Below are 23,733 nucleotides of genomic sequence, written 5' to 3' on the forward strand. Positions count from 1 at the left end.
CTTTTTACTGAAAAAAAAACACGTCTCAGACAAGTTTCAGGCGAGAGTTTTCATTGGTTTAATCATTTCTTAACTGACCAATTAAAAGGAGTTCATTCATTGTGTTTACTTCCCATAAGTTACAAGTTGAGACAAGTTGAAGGGGTCTGTGACGTAGAGAACACGAAAAAGTCCAAAATTCTCATTGACAAGAAAATTTCTGCTTTGACTTTAGCAACTTCCATGTTTAGATTAGAGATACGTTAAGCGAAATTTACAGTGAAATTTGAAGGGTAACGACCATTCTGTTTTTAGTCGTGTCATCACTAGTCACTTTTAACAACTACTAAGAGATAGCGATATGTTCTTTGTTACGTTGTTTTCTTTTTCTTGGATTTTAATATGCTGAAACAAATATATTGCACTTTGATATGTAAGTATTTCAGGTATGAAATCATTTCCTGGGGCTGTACCAGCACGTACCATACTAAATTGTCTTCTTAAGAAAAATTAGTGTCTGTGAACCCATCTTCTTTGCACATGTTAGATAAACCGCCGGTCCCGATTTAATACAAGCTCTTAGGAATTGTTAAATTACAAAATATATATATAAATTAAGAATATCCGCATGCTGCCTAACACATAATATTGGGAATGAAACCGATAGAATTCCAGATGTCTTCCTTGATTTCCTGTCACCACTATCTAAAGTACTATCTAATATATACAATTATAACACATCAAAATTTGCGTGAACTAACTTAGCGAATAACTACTAATTTAGGTAAGCTGGACGTCTTCTTAATTTTCCTGTTCCAAAGATTTGGGAAACTGTGCCCGGCCCTAGTGCTCAAATTTGTCCACTGTAATAAATTTTAAGAGAGCATGGAAATATCACCTCTTGATCAATCAAATTTGATTTTACTGCAGCCGATTTGCTTGATTTTATTTCTGATTCAATCTGAGTTTTACTTGTCAACATGGTGGTGCTAACTGACTAAAATGGGTTCTTGCAATACTTTTGACACCACACACGCACACACACAAAACATAAAATACAATTCATAGATTATGATACTCTTTTGATCTTTCTCTCTTGTATCTACAGTGCGGAAAATTGTGTGTAAATGTCCTGTGTGCTGTTGTTTGAACTTTGATAAATTAATTTTTTGCTTGGTGAAATCGACGCATACGGATGGGACTGAAATTACAGAAAAATATTGCAGCGTACGTCAACACCGTTTACAGTTCGTAACAAAAATTCGAAAAAAATCGCACTAAAAATATAAGTCTAAGGCGACAAAGCAGCTAAGACGAACCAAGACGACCCATCGTCGGTGGATATTAATAGAAAACTGATAACAGACGATCCAGAAAATGACATTCGTAACTGGTTTCAAATTCGTAGTATCGTTAGCCTTCTGTATTTTATTCCTTTCTATCAATTAAGCCACTCTTAATTTGATTCCAATTTTTCATCAGTTCTTAACGGAAAATGGCCGCACAGCCGCACCGATCATAATTTCGAGAATAACTCAATCGCTCACTTAAAACTGAATTTAAAAGGAGGCACTAAATTCTCAATCAGACTTGAACTGTAATGATCAGAAGTTTTCGCAACTGATTATGCTCATTAATTTGCAAACTCTTCACTAAACTTTGTTCCCCAGTTTAATTGAGAAGGTCGTGGTGCTCAACATTAAATGAGAGACTGCTAATCTTTAGGATAATTCCTATTTCAAGTTCCTACGTTTTCTGTGTCCAGGAAAGCAGAGACGAAGAAAAGGAACTACGAGATAAAATAATGAAGCGTGTAAAGAAGTCATTAAATTAAGTAGGAATATTCAAACCTAAGCTGTTTTTACCTTAAAATCTCTGATTCTGAGGACTTTTTGTTGACAACTGTTTTGTGCAAAAATGATGTAAATCACTTTTTTGATTTGTTTGATTAAGTTCTCGAAATAACAGGTTAAGAGAATATTCTACGTCAAGAGCCATAGCTCTTGTCTACGTGTATTGCAAAGATCAAAGTGACTCGGTTGCTAAGTGATTAGTCAGTAATTCGTCGCGGGGTGATATGGCTTTTTTTATAAAATTTATTGTGCTTTTTGGACCTGACTTAATTTGATCACTGTCTTTTTTTAACTGAAAAGAAAGGTTTGCAATTTCACAAAGAGTATCAACTAGACCCAACCAAGCTGAGATTTTATATGTCACTGAAATTATGATAATAACAACAATAATAATAATAATGTCTGCGATTATTTATTATGAGCTATTTTATTATCTTACAAGTTTTTCAACCTCTTCCTCATGGAATGTATTTTCGTATACGGTTGCTGTCAGTTCTGATCATGTAAGGTAGATCGACTTCGTTTTAGTGGTTCCTTCTCTGAACTTTGAATTTCGCAATTATGGTCAAAACTTGTGCCAGATACCATGTGAACGAAATGAGTTTTTCGTAATTCTGAGACAAATCTGTTGATATCTGTCTAACAGCACAAAACTATTGTCTAACGCAATGAACGTACAAGTGAATTCGCTGTGTACTTACTTGTTTTAATCGTTTAACCTTCAAGTAATTCTGAGTGCTTGAGTTATCAGTCTCGAGTGATAGCGAAATGCTGGAAAAACATGTTAAGAAGCTGTGTATGAGAAATTAACGTCCAATCATGTAAACTGCTACATATCAGAAAAAATAATTTTTAACCTTCATTGTTTAGTTTCTTATTATTGGGTCGTCTTCTCACAGCTGTTCTCAGTACAGTCGAGTTGAAGTTACCGGAGTTACAAAAAAATTCCAAGACATATCGATAACTTGAATCATAAATCAGGGGCAACCAACGTCAATTTTCAGAAAATATCTGTTCGGAAGACGATTTGAGATCTAGAATTTTAGGAACATTTCTGATAAAATTTCTTGCTTGCCTGCCTCTCCTAGGATTTTCCAACGTCTAAAAAATGGTATAATTGCCCATTTTTAACGGATTTTTACCCTAAAAGGTCACCTAGAATTTTCGAAAGCCTTTTTTGTGGCTGAAATTTTCGAAAAGGTAAGTTTTGATCCCTATAAATTTCGGATCACTAGACTTTCAGCTAGGAAATCCGAACAGATGAAAAATTTTTAGGGGATAAAAATATACCTATATCTACCGTTTAAATACTAAAATACGTTTAACAATGCTATGTTTAAGTGGTTTTGAACTATATTCTCGTTGGGTGCTCCTGATTAATCAGATTGTAAACTCCTATTTAATATAGTTGCTATTAAAAGTAGAACATTCTCTTGATTCTAATACAGACCTTCTTCCATGCTTGATGTACAAGTTGGTTAATATTTGGAATTTCCCATTATTTTGCTACTATTATAGCGCGGAGACGGGTAACATTTGCGCTGTGTACTTGCGAGTTAAATAAAACATAAGAGATTGATTAACTTCTTGTTGTTAATTATGTAGCAGATTAGTGCACATGAGTATATACAGCATTGAAATCGTTTTCCGCAGTGCATAAAGCTGTTTTCGTTCCCTATGAATTCGTTGCAAAGCGGTTTAGTATCACATTTGTTGTCTTAGGGTTGAAACTAAAAATCTGTTTTGATCTGCCTCCCGCAGTATGACTATGGTAAAACATGCAAGCCTTATTACAGTGTTGTTAGTTATAATGTTAACACACCAAGACAGGTCTCTGCTTGGTGGAATATAGTCTTTGTACTCACGTATCAGTTCCAACATCTAACTTTAGGCCATTTCTTCTTGAGCGGTTCCTGCTTGTCTCAGCTTAAACAAAAATCGTGAAGAAAATCTCACAAAATCGAATAGGTAAATTTTAAGTTGAAGTAATTAGACTCATAAAAAAGGCCAAGAACTGTTGACGATTTTTTTTGAGCGTTTGACCGTGCAGGTCGCTTATCCGCTCCGTGGCACCAGTCTGGTACCGTATAAATTTCCCAATAGAATATTGCTATCAAAAATAGATAATATTTATGAAAACGATTACAGATTCTCTTTTACAACGTCACGTCCTTTTGTCTTTCTCGTGCTTTCAAGGCCAAAACAAATGAAAAACCTCTTAATTTGTGAACGATACATCACATTTACGAGTCTAGCCTCCAAGTCGTAAATCTTCAGTTAAAACATGAGTGAAACACAGGTTGCCGCGCGCAAAATGGTTGCAGCATCGAAATCGTTTCCCCTTGCTTCGACTGCCTTTTTCAATGTTCGTAGGGGCAGTTTTTTAACACCGAATTGTTTTCTCCCGGTTTGAGCTTCAAAAACCTGTTTTGAATTGCCTTCCGGTATAATCTAAAACGTACAATTCGCGATTATGCAACCCTACCGATTAATAATGGTAATTGAACTGAGTGGAGTGCAATTTGGTCTGAAATCATACGCGTGATTCCAAAATCGAACAAGCGCGCAGCGCGAGTTTGATTTGAAATCACAAGTATGATTTCAGACCAAAATTGCACGACACGAAGTTCAATTACCACTTTATTACATCCATTTTGAAATCGCAGAATTTAGTCAGTACTAATATTTTATTGATCGAGTAGCCGGTTTGTTAAAAAGCCGAAACAAAAAGGCTTTTACATCTCATTTTGTATTCGAAATAGAAATGATGCGATATAGAACAAAAATGGTGCGATTTAAAACAGAAATGATGCGATTTGAACATGAATGACGCGATTTGGAACAGATGTGATTTAGAGCAAAAAATGGTGCGATTTAGGAATAAATCACACTGCTGAGAGCCAATCAGATTGCACGGATAGCCAGTGATTTCAAAGTGGATGTAATAAAAACATTAATTTGTGTAAACCCGCGCCAAGACAGGATAAATCGGCTAATTTAATGTTATAAATGTAAAAAGCAAATGAAAACATGCACCACTGTTTCAGAACATTGAATCATTACAAAGAGTAATAAGAAGAGCGATCATGCAAAAGTGCTGCAGTTGCGTTGTCATTTCAATGATCACATATCACCCATTACAGTTCAAACCACACGTCCCCGTAGTTGACTTTAGAAGTGAAAAAATCTAGACGCAATTTCTGCCTCCATGATTTCTCCCCGATTCATATCTAATCTGAGGACGAATTTTTATTAATTTACCCGATTTCGGCAGTTGTAAACATTTTTTAAATTATGTAATTTATACTGGCAGTGTTTCTGATGATCATTAAAATAAGTTTCCACTTCAAAATAAATAAACTAATTTACCTTTGGGTAATTGGATGCATAACCGCTTTCAAGGAAATAGAACCCATAACAGTCAAAGGCTGTTAAACGAAACGTAGCAAGTAAAGTAAACAATATAATCCACATACCAACAACAATAATATGAGCTGTTACATTCAGAATATCCATTCAGTCGTCAGAGTTTGTTGCTCATACCTTAACTAAAGCGATCTCTGTTTTCTGTGCATATAATGAGGTTCTCGTCAGTTCAAGTTTGTGAATTATTGGTGATCAGCTTCATTCTAACATGAATTTTTATCCGCTAAAACAGTTTAAATATTCACTGGCCCGACCAATGAGATGTACCGTATACTTCCTCAAATAATAGCTGGGGGCGATTTAATTATACGAGGGAGATGGTTATTTCAAACAATGCTCACTGGAAGTCGTGCCCTAAATATATTGTGTTTTGTTATCCATTAATCAAAAAATGATCACATCAAATACACTGAACATGCATCGGTTTTTCAAGTGTTTTAAATTTGGTTCCTTGATTAATTTTCAATCGGTCAATATCCTCAGCGACAGAGCATAAATCGTCAGGGATCAGTTTTACTGGATCAGACTCCACTACAACTTGACAGGGAGGGGAAAATTAAATAAAAGAGAAGAAGGCAAGAGGGTAGGGGGATTATTCGAGGGTGGCGATAATTTCAAATATTTCATTTTAAGAGGGCGATTATTCGAGGGAGGCGATTAATCGAAGGACGGCTATTATTAGAGGAATTACGGTACTTAACAAAAAAGGAGAACAAAACTTTTGCTCATTTTACTAATTTTTACTTATTTTTTTCTACCACTTGAAGCATTTTGTTAGCCTTTATAATTTTGCCTTCATAAAGTCGTCCGACATCTTGAGCAACGTAAAGCGCAGTCACTAGTTGTCACTCTTTGACACGTCACACATGGGCTACTTATATTTGTTTTGTTAATTTTGGTTTGAAATTTGAATACATGAGTTAAAACAGTTCATCCCCTCACTTTTATGGCCCCATTCTTCTCTCCGCTAACGTCACTGGTTGGCGGTTCTGTGGGATACTTCAGACGATTGAGCCTGCTTAAAGTGTATTTAAGAAACATTGCTGAGTAAGGAACTAAAATTTGACATCTCCAATTTTCACCACACAAAATTTTGTTTCCAACACTCGCTCCTTACAACTTTGTTTCAATTTCGTCCCTACCGGCACGCGCACTTTCTAGTTTATTGGATAAGACCCTCGACGCTGAACTTAAGGAATGGGGAAATTTGGAAATGCGACCTCTGAAATAAAATAATACTAGAAAGTTTTTACCTCTTTTTCCTTAACTTAAAATCAGGATTATTATGACTGTGTAATGAAATGGTGACGAGTGAAATTAGTATTCCCTAGACTGTTTACACTCCCCTATTGTTTTCGGTAAGTTCCGATCAGACTTGCCGGGAGCGAGCGCTTTCCAGTATAGACGGCCATCTTGGTTTTATATGTACCGAGGGGGCGGGTACAGGGGTTCATAATGGTGGAGGGGGAGGATGAAGTGAGAATAACCGCCCCTCGCCTCCTAATTAGATTCGACACTCATCCAAGATGGCCGCCCGTAACGAAAGGGCTTCATCTCGACCATTTTACGAAAAAAATGAGGGACTGTGAACATTCTAATTATTCCCTATATCATTCGGATTGCCCATTGATATTATGTGTCATAAATTACGCTCAAAATGGTGGCTTTTTACTTGGCTATCCTATCGAGAACTCCACGCACTGGAAAGTTTATGGCATAACTTTTGGTTCGCCATTTTTTCGAATTTTTTGACAAAATACTTGTTGGAATCCTTCTTAATGGGCTCTTTTGTGTATTTAAGTTTTCTAAAGCGTCTTTTAATGCCCTGTTATCTCCATTCACTTGACCACATCTTGGCACTGAGATATACGGAAAGTATGTTGCTATAGCAACTTTTCAATATATTTGCACGCCAAATTAAGGAGTAATTTGTCACTTATGATATTCAACTATAAAGTTGTTCCACAAATACACGTATTTCTTGTTACACTGAATTTGATTTCACGGAAAATACACCCCCCTTGTATCTAATCTCCCACAGAGTGAGATCTGGGTTCGAGATTAACTCGTGGCCACGATTTTTTGCTTACTGAGACCAACTGAGACCTGCCCCTCCTAGGGAAAAGCACTGGGGTGAAAATGAAAAAAAAAACAGCAGCGCTTCAATAATTATGACCGGGATTAAGGTAGCTAGTGTGATCTCATTTCCCCCACCCCAACCTTATCTCCTCTGCTTGGTGGTCAATTTCTGGAAACTTGCCTTCTGTGAGTTTAGATGTCATTTAAGCAGATAGTGGATTGTATGCCAGAAAAGCCAAGTGATTTAAAGACTTTTACTTTTACATGTTGGTCAGTTTAAAGAGGGTAGGGTGCCCATTTTGAAGAATACTCTCTATTCGCGATGACAGTGTTCGAGCTTGAAATTTAAGGGCAACGCTCATGACTGTTACAAACTACACACTCCATGGCACGAAAAAGCCAGTTTAGAGATCTCCCTTTAAAAAAAGGAAAATATGATTTTTTGGTGACTGTTAGAATTGGAGTTCATAGGCGGATGAAGGTCGCTGGACCAGCAGCCTGCCTTCTGGCGGTTTCTGTTACACGTCTATGACTGAGATTCTGGATTGAGACTTTTTTAAAGTCTCAAAGACGATTTTCCTTTTTTAAAGAAGAAAATTACATCGGCAAACCCATAAAGCATTTTCCTACAGACGGGGTTTAACGTTAACACTAACAAAGCACCCTCTTCCACCCTTCGACAATATCTTCATACACTCGACCAGGAGGTCGGGAATATACGTTTTGCACTTTCACTTTTGATTCGTTTTAAGAATGGCGGCAAACAAATGATGTTTAACTTTTACACATTTACTTATAAATAACTTATTTTTAAAGGGTTTTTTTAATTTTAATTTGCAGATTCCTCGCTTGGTTTACATTTCTTTCGTATGCAAACGATCTTTACGCTCAAGCTATTTTTAAACCTCACCTACGTTGGTTTCTAATTTCAAAAATATCACCCATTATTTTTATTCCTTGGACCTCTAAAAATTCTGTCAAAAGTTAGCTTATTAATCATCCTTACTTAGAAAGAAATCTGAATCGGCTTAAGTCTGTGGGGGAGGTATTTCCTCCACGTAGATACGGGACACTCCGGGCCAGCCTGTCTCAGCATCAGCAGAATTACCAGCAGAACATTTGCCGACCCAGAATCCAACACGCACTGTGCCTTTGTGGATTTTCTCACAGACTCCTTCAATGTGACGTACGCGGTGCAAATTCTTTAGTCTGCTGCCGGTTCCGTATACCATGTACACCCCACCATCAATGGCTGCTGGGGCTGAACACTCTGTACCGTTAAAGGTGAAATACCATCGACTGCAGCAGCCGTCACAGTTATAGATTCGAAGAGCGCCTGTCCAGAAGACACGCAGCGCTGTGTTGTCTGACAGCTTCTTGAAAATACATTCCTGTGAAAATATGAATAGAACATCATAGATCATTTGAAGATCAGCGACTTCAGCAACCAAAATTGAAACAATCGGACTTAAAAACTTAATGTTAAATAATGAATAAAGAGATATTATTTGAAGGCAGCCATGGGCTAGTTCCAGGCCTGTTGTTGTTAATAAAAATCATTTTTCGTGATAAAGTTGACAAAACTAGAATTTTCAAATCCGAAGTCAGTTAATCCTTATTTACTTTAGGCTAACCTCACATATCTTTAGCTTTAAACTGAGTCTTTACCTTGATCAATCCAGAGTCCCTGCCATCGTTCAGTTTCTTAAAAACGCATTGTTTCCAATTACGGCCAAACGATCCTGGAGCACCCTTGGGACCGGCGGGACCTTGACTTCCACGAGCACCTGTATCACCCTTGTTTCCAGGGGAACCAGCTGAACCTGAGGGTCCTTGAGTTCCCTTGGGGCCAGGTGGACCTGCTTCACCTTTGGTACCGCTAGGACCTGGAGGTCCCTGTCTTCCACGGGTTCCTTCATCACCCTTGTTTCCTCGTGGGCCCATGGGTCCTTCAGGTCCTTGATTACCGGGTGATCCCGCAACACCTACTGGTCCCGCGGGTCCAGGGCTTCCAGGGATGCCTGGAATTCCTGGTGCACAGAAACACCCACCATGACCACAGGAACCATAAGATGATGTCTGCTGACGTGTAATCTAAGAGAATATTAATTGGAAACATACATTATTGTCCTGTTGGCCAAATTTGTTTTACTTTAAATATCTTTTAAGATTCTAAAAAAACAATTCCCAATGTTTGAGTTGAAAAAATTGCAGACCGTGGCATTTTAGAGAAACTTCTTGACAATCTTTGAGTCAGCCATTTCCTTTGACCTTTTTACCTATAGACCCTGTTCAGTGGTATCACTTTTCAATTATCATACAGCAAAGTACATTAAAGAATTTTCCGATTACTCGATCTTTTATTAAACAAACTCACCTTATCACGTGGTTTGCTGCTGTTGTTGTCATTTGCAGAACAAAAGCTGATTAATAGTAACAGCAGTAGCCCTAACGTATTAGCCAGCGGTATCTTCGCACAGGATTGCATCATTGTAAACTCTGCGAAAACATGAACAGACTCAAAACTCATCCCATCACCAGCACTCAACCCACTAACTTTATCACGCCTACATCATGAACTATACCAGTGAAATATACCACGTTAATTAAAAACTAGACTATTCCCTTTTTTTATCAAATCGAGTATACAAAAAATTAATATATTAAGTGTAGAGACTCTAAAATAAACGAGTTTTTAGTACGCATTAAGGATAAAATATAGGGTTAAAAATAACTCTTCTACTTCCCTCAAAAAGTTAAAGAGAATTGAAAGTGTAAGAACTCCCAGGAGTGGACAGTATAAGTAGAAAGTAAAAATGAGCCAGTGATAACTTTGGTATGATAACATACTAGTAGATACTAACCTGGTTTGTTGGTGTGAGGCTGTAGCTAGTCACCTGATGAAGAATGACAAATCCTTGGCAAACCAGAAACTTTTTATGTCCTCTTCTTACCTAGTTAACATAACCAAAAAAAGTGTCTTAAGACAAGTTTCAGGCGAGATTTCCCATTGGTTTAATCAGTTCTCAATTGACCAATTAAAAGGAGTTCATTCATTGTGTTTACTTTCCATAAGTTACAAGACGGGACAAGTTGAAGGGATCCGTGACGTATAGAACACGAAAAAATCCAAAATTCTTATTGGACGAGAAAATTTCTATATTGACTCTAACAGCCCATCCATGTTTCACGTTATGCGAAATTTGAAAGGTATTTGGCCAATTTTGTTCAGAAACAGAAGTTTCATCACTGGTCATTTTTGACACCTACTTAACGATATGCTTTTTGTTGTTCTCTTCTACTTGGATGTTAATATGCTGAAACAAATATATTGTGCAGTTTGACATGTTCGGATGGTTAAGTTATGAAATGATTGCCTGAGACTGTGCCGGCAGTACTAGACATCTTAGTACATTGCCATGTATTCTCTTTGCACATGCTAAGTAATTAGTGCCGGTCCCGATTGAATTAGACAATAAAATAAATAAATTTCGAATATGAGCATGCTGCCTAACACATAAGATTGAGAATGAAAGCGATAACATGCAGATGCATGTCTTCCTTGGTGTCCTGACTCCAGTATCTAATATACACAATAATAACACAAAATTTGCGTGGAAACTAAATTTATTAGATCTCGTGTAATCACTAATTTAGTTAAGTTGGACTTCTCTAAAATTTTCTTGTTCTGAAGATTTGGGAAACTCCCGGTGCCCCTTGACTCAAATGTGTCCCCTATAACAAGTTTTAAGAAAGAATGGAAATATCACCTCTTGATCAATCAAGCTTGATTTTACTGCAGCCGATTTGCTTGATTTTATTGCTGATTTAATCTGAGTTTCTGCTGCCTGCATTTACTTGAACATGGCGGTGTTCACTGACAAGAAGCATTACTACTTTCGACACCGCACTCAAACACACGACATGAAACATGAACTATACCTCTTTTAATTCATAGCCTTTGTTACTCTTACGTTCTTAATCTTTCTATGCATCTACAGTGAAAAGTGTGTTCAAGTGTCCTTTGAACTTTGATTATCAATTAATTTTTTGCTCGGTGAAACCGACGTATACCGATGGGACTGAAATTACAGAAAAAAAATTGCAACGTAAGTCAACACCTTTTACAGTTCTTAGGCGACAAAAAGCTAAGAAGAACCAAGAAGACCCCGGCGAATCGTTAGTGGATATTAATAGAAAACTGATAACAGACGATCCAGAAAATAACATTCGTAACTGGTTTTCAGCCGATTCGTAGTTCGCCTGCTGTATTTTATTCCTTTCTCTTTCAATTAAGGCACTCAGATTCCAATTTTTCATCAGTTCTTAATGGAAAATGGGGGCACAGCACCGATCATAAATTCGAGAATAACTCAATCGCTCACTTGAAACTGAATTTTAAAAGGAGGCACTAAAATTCTCAATCAGACGTGTAGTGTTAGAACGATTATTTACTTCTTTTTAGGAAAACAAAGTTTTCACAACTGATAATGCTCATTAATTTGCAAACTCTTCACTAAACTTTGTTCCTCAGTTTAATTGAGAAGGTCGTGGTGCTCAACATTAAATGAAAGACTGCTAATCTTTAGGATAATTCCTATTTCAAGTACCTGCGTTTTCTGTGTCCAGGAAAGCAGGGAAGAAGAAAGGGAACTATGAGATAAAATAATGAAGCGTGTAAAGAAGTTCTTAAATTAACTAGGAATATTCAAACCTAAATTGTTTTTACCTTAAAATCCCTAATTCTGAGGACTTTTTGTTGACAACTGTTTTGTGAAATAGTGATGTTAATCACTTTTTTGATTTGTTTGATTAAGTTCTAGAGATAACAAGTTAAGAGAACATTCTACGTGTATTCCAAGGAGCAAAGTGACTTGGTTGTTAAGTGATTAGTCAGTAATTCGTCGCGGGATGATATGGCGTCTTTTATTTTAACTGTGTTTTTGCACCTGAATTAATTTGATCACTGCCTTTTTTAACTGAAAAAAAGGTTTGCAATTTCACAAAGATTATCAACTAGACCCAACTAAGGTGAGATTGTATATTTCAAATAATAAGAATTATGTCTGAGATTTTTTATTATGAGCTATTTTATTCTGATTTTACAAGTTTTTCAAGCTCTTCCCCACGGAATGTATTTCAGATTTGTTGTGTTTGTGTTGAAACTAAAAAATCTGTTTTGAACCGCTTTCCCACAGTATGGCTTAGCAGGACTCTAAAACTTGCAAGCCTTATTAGTTATAATTTTAACAGACAAATTAAGGCAGGCCTCTCCCTGGTAGAATGTATTCTTTGTACACTCACTTATCAGTTCCATCGCCTAACTTTAGGAGATTTCTCCTTGAGCGGTTCTTGCTTGTCTTAGCTTAAACCAACAAAAATCTTGAAGAAAATCTCACAAAATCTAATAGGTAAATTTTAAGTTGAAGTGACTAGAAAAAAAAGCCCAGGAATTGTTACCGATATCTTTTAAGGGTTTGACCGTGCAGGTCTCTCATATATATATATTTCTGGTTGCGGTGGACGAAATAGTATTTTCTGTAGTTTAAAAAAATGTAAGTCAAACAGGTGGACGTGATTTGCTGCAGCTCCTCGGGAATTGTTGACGTCCGAAAAAACCTCCGTGATGATTTTTAAATTTCCCAATATAATTGGTATCAAAAATAGGTACTTTTTTTTGAAAACGATTTAATACAGATATTCTTTTATGCAGGATGTACTGCGGCATCGCTACATGATGATCAAACCTGCTAGAAAACACCCATTAGTTTACTACTCTTCCAAGTTTTACAACGTTACTTCCTTTTGTCCTTCTCGTGCTCTCAAGGCCAAAACATATGGGAAATCTCATAATTTGTGAACGATAGGTGATATTTACGAGTCTAGCCTCCAAGTGGTAAATCTTCACTTAACACATAAATGAAACACAAGTTGTCACGCGCAAACAGGTTGCAGCATTGAAATCGCTTAAACTTCGTTTCTGTTCCTGTTAGTACCTTTTTGGGAGGTTTTGTAACACAGATTTGTTGCCGTCTCTTGGTTTGAACTTTAACAACCTGTTTTGAATTGCCTTCCTGGACAACTGCTTACAATTCCCGATCGTAAAATTCTACCAAACATTAATTACTGTTAACCCCTGCCAAATACTAATTTAATGTTCTAAAATACTAAAATGCAAATTAAACCATGCAAAAGTACTGATGAAATTGAGCGGTCATTTTGGTTGCCACTTAAGAAGATTAATAAAATTGAACCATTTTCCAAAGAGTTATAACCAGAGAAGAGCGATCGTGCGAAACTGCTGCTGTAGAAGTTTCATCAGTGAATGATCACACATCCACCCTTTTAGTTTTGTCCACATGCAGACTCAAAAGTACAATACACTTCCCCGTGATTGACTTAAGAAGTGAAAAGGTTAATCTAAGGAATCACGAAGCATTCAATGATATTTTTGCTTAGAAGCAATTTTTGCCATCCTGACTCCTCCCGATTCATATTAAATTTGAGAACGAAGTGTAGTGAATTTCGATCGGATATCGGCAGTTATGAACATTTTTTGAATTAATTTATTTAATTTATACTGGCAGTGATTCTGATAGCTTCTGATGATCATTAAAAAGCTTTTACTTCAAAATAAATAAACTCACTCACCTTTGGGTGATTGGATGCATAATCGCCTTCGAAGAAATAGAATCCGTAACAGTCAAAGGAAAGAAAGGCTGTTAAATGAATTGTAACAAGTAAACAATATAATCCACATATCAACAATTAACAATAATGTGATCTGTTACCTTCAAAATGTCCATTCATCCGTCCAATAAGTTTGTTGCCCATATCTAAAGTAAAGCGATCTTTGTTTTGCTTTGTGTGCGTATAGTGCATGAGGTTCTCGTCAGTTCAAGTTTGTAAATTATTAGTGATCAGCTTCATTCTTACATGAAATGTTATTCGCTAAAACAGTTCAAATATTTGCTGGTTTGACCAATCAAATTAATGCTATTTTTAATATGACCTTAGTTGTTTACTCCTTCTGATCTCGCATGAACCAAATAAGATGTAGTTAACACAACAAAAAAGGAAAACATGCAGACCTTGCACTCATTTTACTAACTCAGGGTTGGAAATTATCTCATCCGTCACTACGGGATTTTTTTTCTTTTTTACCACTTGAAGCACTTTTTTAACTTTAATTATTCTGCCTTCATATCGTCGTCCGATATCTTGAGCAACACCTAGTACAATTACTCTTTGACCCATCATACAAGGGCTACTCGTATTTAATTAGGTTAGATTTGGTTTGAAATTTGAATACAGGTGAAACTGTTCACCCCCTCACTTTTATGACCCCTTTTTTCCCTTCGCTCGCGCTGGTTGGCGGCTCTGTCACCATGATACTTTAGCGATACTGCAGACGATTGTACCTGCTTAAGGGGTATTTAAGAAATGTTGCTAAGTAGGGAACTGAAATTTGACATCCTAAATTTTCACTAGAGAAAATCTTGTTTCCAAGACTCGCTCCTTCGAACTTTGCTTCAATTTCGTCTCCACCGGCACGTGCGCTCTCTAGTTCATTAGATGATATCATCGACGCTGAGCTAAGGGATTGCGGAAAATTTGGAAATACGACCTCTGAAATAAAATAAAAGTAAAAGGGTTTTAACTGTTTTTCCTTAATTTAAAATCACTCTTAGCATGTATCATCGAATGTTGACGAGTGAAATTATGAAATTATTCCCTAATTTCAGGGGTATTAACATTTGATTACAAATTAATATCATGTGTAACAAATTACGCTTAAAATCGTGTTTTTTTTACTTGTTTATCCTGTAGAGAACTCCACGCACTGAAACGTTTATAGCATGGCTCAGGAGTTCACCAAAATCCTGGAATGGAATCCTTTTGGATTCCTTCTTGATGTAATCTTTCATGTGTTAAGATTTTTTTGGGCGTATGTTAATGCCCTGTCATGATCATCTTCATTCATAAAATTATTTAAATTTTGATGCCATCTTAGCACTAACAAATAGGGGACGTTGCCATAGAAACTTTGTAATTTCACATGTAGTGAAATTATCAATGAATGCTACAATGTCACGCCAAAATTTGGGATAATGTGTTTCCCATGATTTTCAACTAAGCTGTTCCACAAATACACGTATTGCATTTCACAATTTTAATTTCACGGAATTTCTACAGGGAACTTAAACTCGTCCCTAATGTCAGCCAGAGTGAGATCTGGGTTCCAGATAATCTCGTCCCCAGGCTTTTCCCTTACTTGGACCGCCCCTCCTTCTTTCAAGAGTGAAGCGCTGGGTACGAGGTTGAAGGGTAAAATGAAGGGGCGAAAACAGCAACTCGGCTTCAATAATTATGACCTGGATTGTTTCGAATTATCGGGTAGCTTGATCTCCCTTTCCCCTTCCCCCTTCCCTCCATCTCTTCTGCTTTCTGGTTAATTTCCGGAAAGCTTCCTAGGATTTTAGATCTTGTTCATAGTGGATTCCAAGTAAAGGGATGTAAAGACTTTTACAGATCATCAGCAGTTAGTTGCGGCTTTTTTGTGACATACCGTAAAATTCCGAAAATACGCCCCTCCATGTATAAGCCCCCCAAACTCGTAACGCAAAAAGCCCTCCGTTTAATCGCCCCTCCGAATATAAGCCCCCGGGGGCTTGTACTTGGAAATTGCCCTCAAATACAGAGTAAAGCGAAGCAAAAACGGTGTGAATTTTCTTCCAACTATAAACTAGCCCAATAAACTTTGAGACGCAAATTTCCCTCCGTACATAAGCCCCTCCGAATATAAACCCCTCCAAACATAAGCCCCTCAAAAGGGTCTTTGAAAATTATAAGCCCTGGGGCTTATTTTCGGAATTGTACGGTATTGCAAACTGGTTTATAAGTTGGAGAGATTGTTAAATACAACATGCTAAAAGAGTTCTTATTGGTTGCATGGATTCTTAATTGACCAATTGTAAGATTTTTTCCTTTTGCTTTATTATTTTACGTTGCATGCTAAAACGAGTTGAAGGGTTGGTGACGTATAAAATACGAAAACACGACGAAACTTCCCATTGGCTAAGTCATTTCTGGATTGACCAATGAGAGCAACTGCTTAATTTTTTTTTTTGTTTGAATAAGAAACAAGTTTGATAAGGCTAACAACGTGTTAAAATACGGAAAGTATTTTAAGTGTTTATTTATTTCGTTTCTGAGCCAACCGTCCAGTAATTCTGTGCTTTTTTGCTCTTATTCTTAAACTCGGATTACTCATTTTCACACTTCTCTGGAAATTTTTTGTTCGCGGACCAGCGTGGAATTTTGTCAAATCATAGAACCAATTGCGCCTCTATTTGCATTCCTTTAATAGAACCTCACAAAATAAACTTCCTTTCAGTCGCCATTTATTCCTTTCATCGTAGAGAATGAGCGCCTTTAGAACTTAAAGGCTCTTTTCGTCATAAAAATTCTCCGTCAAATTACATTATACGTCAGCTTGACACAGGCTCATGTTCAAAACGCACATAGATCGCGCTGAAACAATATCTTTTAGATTAGACAAAATAAGGAGATTACCCCTTATGTGCGTTAAATATTGAAATTTAAACATATATTTCTTAACTGCTTTTAAGATTGGTAGCTACGTTATTTATTTGGTGCGTTTTTCAGCTGTTGAATACACCTTTAAAATAAGTCTTTGGAATCGTACATTACTTTGAAATGTTTTCTTTACGGACAATCCGAGTTTTATTTTGCTTTATAAAAGAAAAACTGCAGTCAGTGTAAAAACATTCATCCGGACTTTCGACTGAAATGATACGCTTCTCTTTTCAAAGAAAATCTTTTAATTACGCCATTATTTGTTATCTATTTTTAATAAAACAGTCAATTCTTAACACGTTTAAGATTTACCACTTCGATGTATAAAACAACAAAATGCCTGTTTTCGATTATCGCCTTTCTTGTCTTAATCATAGCCGCGTTTTCCCTGCTAGCAGAGGTCTCTCACGGCGAGGCAAAAATGAGAGAAAGGAGAGAGACTCTCTCCTTTCTCTCATTTTTGCCTCGCCGTGAGAGACCTCTGCTAGCAGGGAAAGCCGCGTTCTATTTTTCTCTGATAAACAGTCGGCGACCTCGAGAAACATTTGAGGAATTCTAGAAAGGCTGAACAAACTTTACTAAGCAACTCAATAATAATCCGCTTGCACGAAATTAAAAGTCACTTATAAAAATAGACGCTAACTTGCAGATGATTTAATATTTCTAAGCCGAAAAAAAGGCTTATTCGCCGTTGCCCACTTAAACTCAGTCGCCTTTTTAACTGAAAACGTCTTTCGTATCATGAGAGTGCTCATCTACCTATGCATTCATTGAGTTCAGCCAACAGAGTACAAAGAAGAAGGACGAGAAAGGAATATTGTAACATGTGAGAATTCACAAAGTACAAGTGTGCGAACCTACGCTGTCGTTATCTTGAATCCTTAATTCCCTCAGTTCTTCTTTTTGTTGCTGACAATTCCATGCAACAACGATGTGAATCACTCCGGCTGTGGTTTGTTTGATTAAGTTCTCGTAGTAACAAGTTAAGAGAACACTCTGCCAGCATTCTAACAAGAAATGCTATTGGTTAATACTTTTTGGGCTTGTCAGTGATTCGTCCAATGATATGGATTTTCTTATTTCCGCATTGCTTTTGTGATACCTCTGAGACCTGACTTTGTGTGATTCTTTAATTCAGTGAAAAATAAAGGTTTGCAATTTCACAAAGGTTAGGCTGAGAATTTAAGGCAGTTAATTATATATTACAGATGATAACATCACAGTTCGGGATTACGTATTATGAGTTATTTAATATTTAAGTTATTTAAGTTTTTCTATACCTCTTTCTCTCAAAGAATGTATCTCCTGTAGGCTCATCAAAGTTATAGACTGAGCTTTAAATTTTACAATTAAGACACAATGTGAACAATACGGGTTTATCGTAATCCTGAGCCAAATTCGTTTAATGTCTCTTTATCAGCACAAAACTGATGTTGAAAAATTGAACGTACAAGTAGTCTACACTGAGTACATTTGCCTTTCCGTAATAATTTTAATCGTTTACCTTTAAGAAATTGCGCGATCACAATAGCTTGAGTTATGCGACAGTCTATAGTCTAGTGATAACGAAAAGCTGAAGAAACAGAGGAAAACATGTATGTTTCAGTATAGTAAAACATGAAACGTTTAGCCTTCATTGTTCAGTATCTGATCATCCGGTCGTCCTCTTACAAAAGTGACCAGACTTACAAAAAAGTCCCAAAATTATCGATATCATGCATTTACGAGACCTTGCAGGCCTTTCGTATTGCCCCCGCAAAACATCGAGTTCTTCAACTCCAACCTTCTCTTGATACCGGTACATACCTTCTTTTGCGCATGATGTACATGTCATTTCCATTGTTGATCAATTTTGCAAACGTAATATTCGATCCACAGACTCAAAAGACTCAATAGTACAATAAAAATCTCCGTAATTGAATCTAGGGGTAAAATTGAATTAATTAAAAGTTAATCTAGAACGAAAACCCTCGATTCAGTATTATTCCGTATATCAAGAAATACCGCCAGATTCCTATCTAAAGGGAGCGCAAATTTTTTTGAATTTACCTCCATAATAATTGATATCGACAGATATGATTTTCTTATTAAATAGTTCATACTGGTAATTTTATCATATACGAACAGATAATGGTTTGAAAGACAAAAAAGAAATACGCTTCATTGCAAAATAAATAAACTCACTTACCTTTGGGTAATTGGATACATAACCGCTTTCAAGGAAGGTGAACCTTTAAACAGTCAAAGAGAAAAAAGGATTTTAAACGAAACATAGCAAGGAAATAATATAATATAATTCACATATCAACAGCAATAATGCAAACTGTTACCATGTAAAAAAGGGATGGAGAGTAGTACCTAGAAATTCGAGACTCTTGGTAAATTAGGAATAATCTCGATATCTCGGATCGAAGCGTTGGCCAAGTCTCAAGTCCATCGATGTTGTTGGGTGTGTTACATTTCTTCTTTCCTTCTCGTCGAGTCTTAAACCCTTCTCCCTTCGCCCCAAGACTGCGTCAGTATCCCGATTTAATTGTATGAGTTAGCAGTTCATACCAAAAATAAAGCAATTCTTGTGGTTTTTTTAGCGCATTTGTTAAGTGAGATTCTTGTCAGATCGCGTTAATAAGAAGGAACAAAATATCGAGTGCTATTAGCAGTCAGCTTCATTGTAATATGAAATGTGATTGGCTAATACAAATTAAACAATCTCTGATTTCACCCATTCAAATAACATCGATCTTTTATTACAGACGATCTAAGTTGTCTATTGTTTATTAATCTCGCAATTATCTAGAAGAAATGCTAATTTACAGTGAGAAATTATACTCGTAAGTTCAATTCTTTACCATAGAGCTTTTGTGATTTTTTAAAATTAATTTTTGCTTTATTAAGGTCATCATTAGATATCTCGAAAAACAAACTGTAAAACCAAGAGACTGTAAAATGTTTCAATCCTGAATGGCGTTTAATTGACTTGCCATCAAGAGCTCCGTACTAGTCGTTTGTTTATTTGGTTGGTTTTCAGTTTGAAATTTGAATACAGTTGAGTCTACTCAACCTGTTTTCATCCGGATGAAAGAAAAAAACTAACCAAAAAGTTTGAAAAATAGCTTCTTTCATGATAAAGTGGATTATTGCTGGCCTTCACGGGAGGTCATCAAAAATTCACGGCACACTAGAGAATTTTCAATGCTCCTGAGTTTTTTCTTTCATGAAGTATATTAGAGCAGCTGAAAACGAATATTCCAACAAATTTTTACTTCGAAAGGGTTCTTCGTTGTTTTGTGACCACAGTGAGCTTGAATTTCTAAGCTTTTGCGTGATGGGGCATTCTCGGCAGCCGAGAGAGCTGTCAAGAACAAGAAGGTTGAAGAAGTGACTTATATGGGGGGGGGGAGGGATTTTGCTATGTGAACAGTTGTCATATATTAGAAAAAATGTTACTTTATATTAATGTTCATGAGTTCCTCGAGAGACGAATTCACGCTTTCTTAGCAAAACTCAGTGCCAGATGTTTCTAGCTTGTTTCTGTTAGGTTGTGGTCGCCATGTTAGTGCTCCAATACAAAGCTCTATAAATTTGATCACGAATACACTGAATACAGTCGAAGCTCTCCCTGCGACCACTCTCGTAAGCGACCAGCTCTAGTTACGACCGCCTTTGTGAAACCCTGTTTGAACTGTGACTTAAACTTTGTAATGAAAACCTCTCGTAAGCGACCGCGACCTTAGCCTGCGAAAACACTCGTTTCTCCTCGCTCTTCGCCGCTGGGGACGAAACGTCCCAGCGGCGAAGAGCGAGGAGAAACGGATGTTTTCGCAGGCTAACCGCGACCACTCTTGGGATAACCCAACTGGACCTTTCCTTTGTTTTTAAGCTGTTGTAAGCAACCACTCAAGAGTCTTATTATAATGAATAAACACTTTAATGACTTTAATGAAACTGCACACTGTGCTAATGGTCTAAAACATTGGACGTAAAGCTTGGCCATGTCTATATCAGATATAAAGACACTCATTTAACCTTAATTTCTTTTGTTTTACCATGCGGTCGTTTACGAGAGGTCATTCTCGTAAGCGACCAGCTCTAGTTACAATCACTTTTTCGAATTTTTGAAGTGGTTGCTTACGAGAGCTTCCACTATAAATCTATTTCTCCGAATATCTGGCATGTGAAAAATTCCAAAGACCTGAACAGGCTTGGTAGAGGGTCTCAATGGGGTTAACCGATAGGCGTAAAACGGCCAAAAATTTAGCCGATAGCCGTAAAAATTAAAAAAATTTAACCGTTAGCCGTAAATAGCGTAAAAAAGAGTTAACCGTAAAAGAAAGTGTTCCCTAGATTTGCTACTTTTAAGGAAGGTACTAAACTCACTTATGGTTGTGTTTTTTATTTCCCGGCTATTGTGAATCCGTACGCACGTTAGGGGAAGCGCCTTTTAGGTGTTAACCAAGACCTAGGCTCCATTTCCGGCGCTTTCTTGGGGAACTAATTTTTTCCATAGCGAAAGTGTGGCTTCTTGCTGGGGATTAATATTTGCAATTTTCAGGAGGCCGTGCCCTCAAAACTCTAGTGAAACAACACGCAGAGATGTCACTGTTTGTAAAACACGTTGCCGATAAACAACAATTCCCTGTTTTTCTCGGACGCTATGGTAGACATCGCCATGCCTTGTACCTGTTCGGCGTCTTCCCACGCAGTCTCCATCAAGACATTTCAGTGGCGAACTCGCTCGGACCACATGACCCGAAAGGCATCAGCCGCGCGGAATAATGCGGCCTACGGACAAGGCAACGGCAAGACAGTCGTTCCGTACAGTCCTTCGCTATCATTAAAAACACTGGACACGGAAATTTTGTTATTGACCGTTTTCACACTAGACCTAGAAATGGATCATCCGTCTGAGACTAGCCTGTGTACAGTCGCGCCCTCCCCACAGACACCTCTTCTCCGATTTTTTTCTGAGGGGAGGGGGCGGCTGTACACAGGCTATCTGGAACGGATAATCCTGTCTTCAAAAGTCAGGCGGATTGTTTATTCCAAATTAAAACTATCCCATTGCCAAATTAAGACGTATCACCTATCTGACGCGAATCATCAAACGGATAACCCGTCTCACACGAATAATCCTTCTCTAGTGTGAAAACGGCCATTTCTGTTATAATGAATGTCGCGCCCCGGCCTTGAGTTGGGCGTTCGCGTGTCTGCTTTTGCTTTTTCACAAAGATTATTTTTAAATTGACTATTGACATTTCTATGTGTAAAATAATATCAGAAGTGCAATACTTTATAAAAAGTATGATCTATCAAATGTTAAAATTTTTCAAAAGAATAGCTTATTTCATCCCGAGATGATCCGAAGACCTTTATTTTGATTTAAAGATACAAAAAAATACAGGATAATTAATATTTAACTTTTTGAAACAAAAGAAGTTAATTTTCAACTTTTCCCTTAACCGTAACTGAAAAAAATTAACCGATAGCCGTAAAAGAGCCAAAATTTTAGCCGATAACCGTAAAAGCCACCACCCCATTGAGAACCTCTTAATATAAACTTCACTATTTCGCCATTGATTATAATCGACATTGAATTGAAATTTTGAAAAAGCTATGTACGTATAAGTAAGTAAGTAAGAACTTTATCATAGTGTCGAGGTCGCTAGCATACAATGTACAAAACACCTTTTCGAATCTTTAGCTGCAGATTATTTACTTGCACATTTCTTTTACATTGTAAACGGCATAACCCATCGCCTTTCTTTACAGAAGAGACAAGCTTCATCCAAGCATCTATGGCGAAGTCCTCTTCTGGCCATATAACTGGAAATATTAGAACTTATAACAAGAATTCCCCTGACAGTGTATTCGCCGTAGGTTTCTGATTACTCAGTTTCTAGCAGTAAAGCTTTGGGCAAGAACACCCTTGCAGATAGGAGATAGTCCGTCGGCACTCTTCCTCTATTTTTGCGTCAACTACTCCAATCAGAAATTGTTGTCTGGTTAATTGCTACCAGATAAAATCATAAATAGTGGATAAAGCGAAAACCCCATTGGGGTCACGTCAATCATAATTTGCGGTTTGAAATCAAGGAAACATCATAGCCCTCCTCTTGAGTCAGTATAACAGTTCTCTTGTGTAAACTCCCTCCGTTTTCTCTCTACTAAACAGGCTCTTACCATATTTCAGTTAGTTCTACCCCCTTCTTTTAGTCGTGTATGGTATTTATTTTCATTTGGAAATTTTTGTATCTTCTCTCGACGACTGATAAATCAGAACCGAGTAATTTTTAACTTTTAGTCATTGAAGGGCTCTAAATTTGGAGCTGATTGAAATCTGGTCCTCGGACTTTGAAACAGGTCAAAGAGCCCTCTTTGATTGTTAATGGATTGTTTTTCTATTTCTATGGTGGTAAGATGACGGAAATTATTCATTGAACTTTGAACGCGAAATACAAATATGTATAGAATAGTTAACATAAGAAATCAATAGAAAATACTCAAGAGATAATTTGAGGGTGACGTATCATTTTCACGCAATATGAGTTTATTACGCTACCTTATTAATTTTTTACATCACACTGTAACATTCTTTGAGGCCATTAAGAAATTTATATGAACTACAAGAACCATCCAGCCTATATGCACCATACCACTTGAACAAAGTCTAAACAACAAATACATCATGACATTAGTAAGACACACCTCAATAAAATCTTATGCGGGAATGCGTCAATAAAATTTTATGCGGGAAGGCTCCGCCCTGATGTAGGACCCCTTGCCTTTTATATACCAT

At 37.0% G+C, this 23,733-nt stretch overlaps 1 protein-coding gene across 1 annotated transcript; it reads right to left on the reverse strand.

The window, feature by feature from the left end:
* Positions 1 to 8,105: 8,105 nt before the first annotated feature.
* Positions 8,106 to 10,294, reverse strand: LOC140953124 (uncharacterized). The gene is made up of 4 exons (XM_073402627.1): positions 10,202 to 10,294; positions 9,715 to 9,836; positions 9,006 to 9,431; positions 8,106 to 8,728 (listed from the first exon to the last, which is right to left on the reverse strand). The coding sequence occupies exons 2-4, from the start codon at positions 9,826 to 9,828 to the stop codon at positions 8,366 to 8,368; spliced, it is 903 nt and encodes a 300-aa protein (XP_073258728.1). The 5' UTR covers positions 9,829 to 9,836; positions 10,202 to 10,294; the 3' UTR covers positions 8,106 to 8,365.
* Between the last annotated feature and the right edge of the window lie 13,439 nt (positions 10,295 to 23,733).

This window comes from Porites lutea, chromosome 11 (genome assembly GCF_958299795.1).
Source record: "Porites lutea chromosome 11, jaPorLute2.1, whole genome shotgun sequence".
NCBI classification, from domain to species: domain Eukaryota; kingdom Metazoa; phylum Cnidaria; class Anthozoa; order Scleractinia; family Poritidae; genus Porites; species Porites lutea.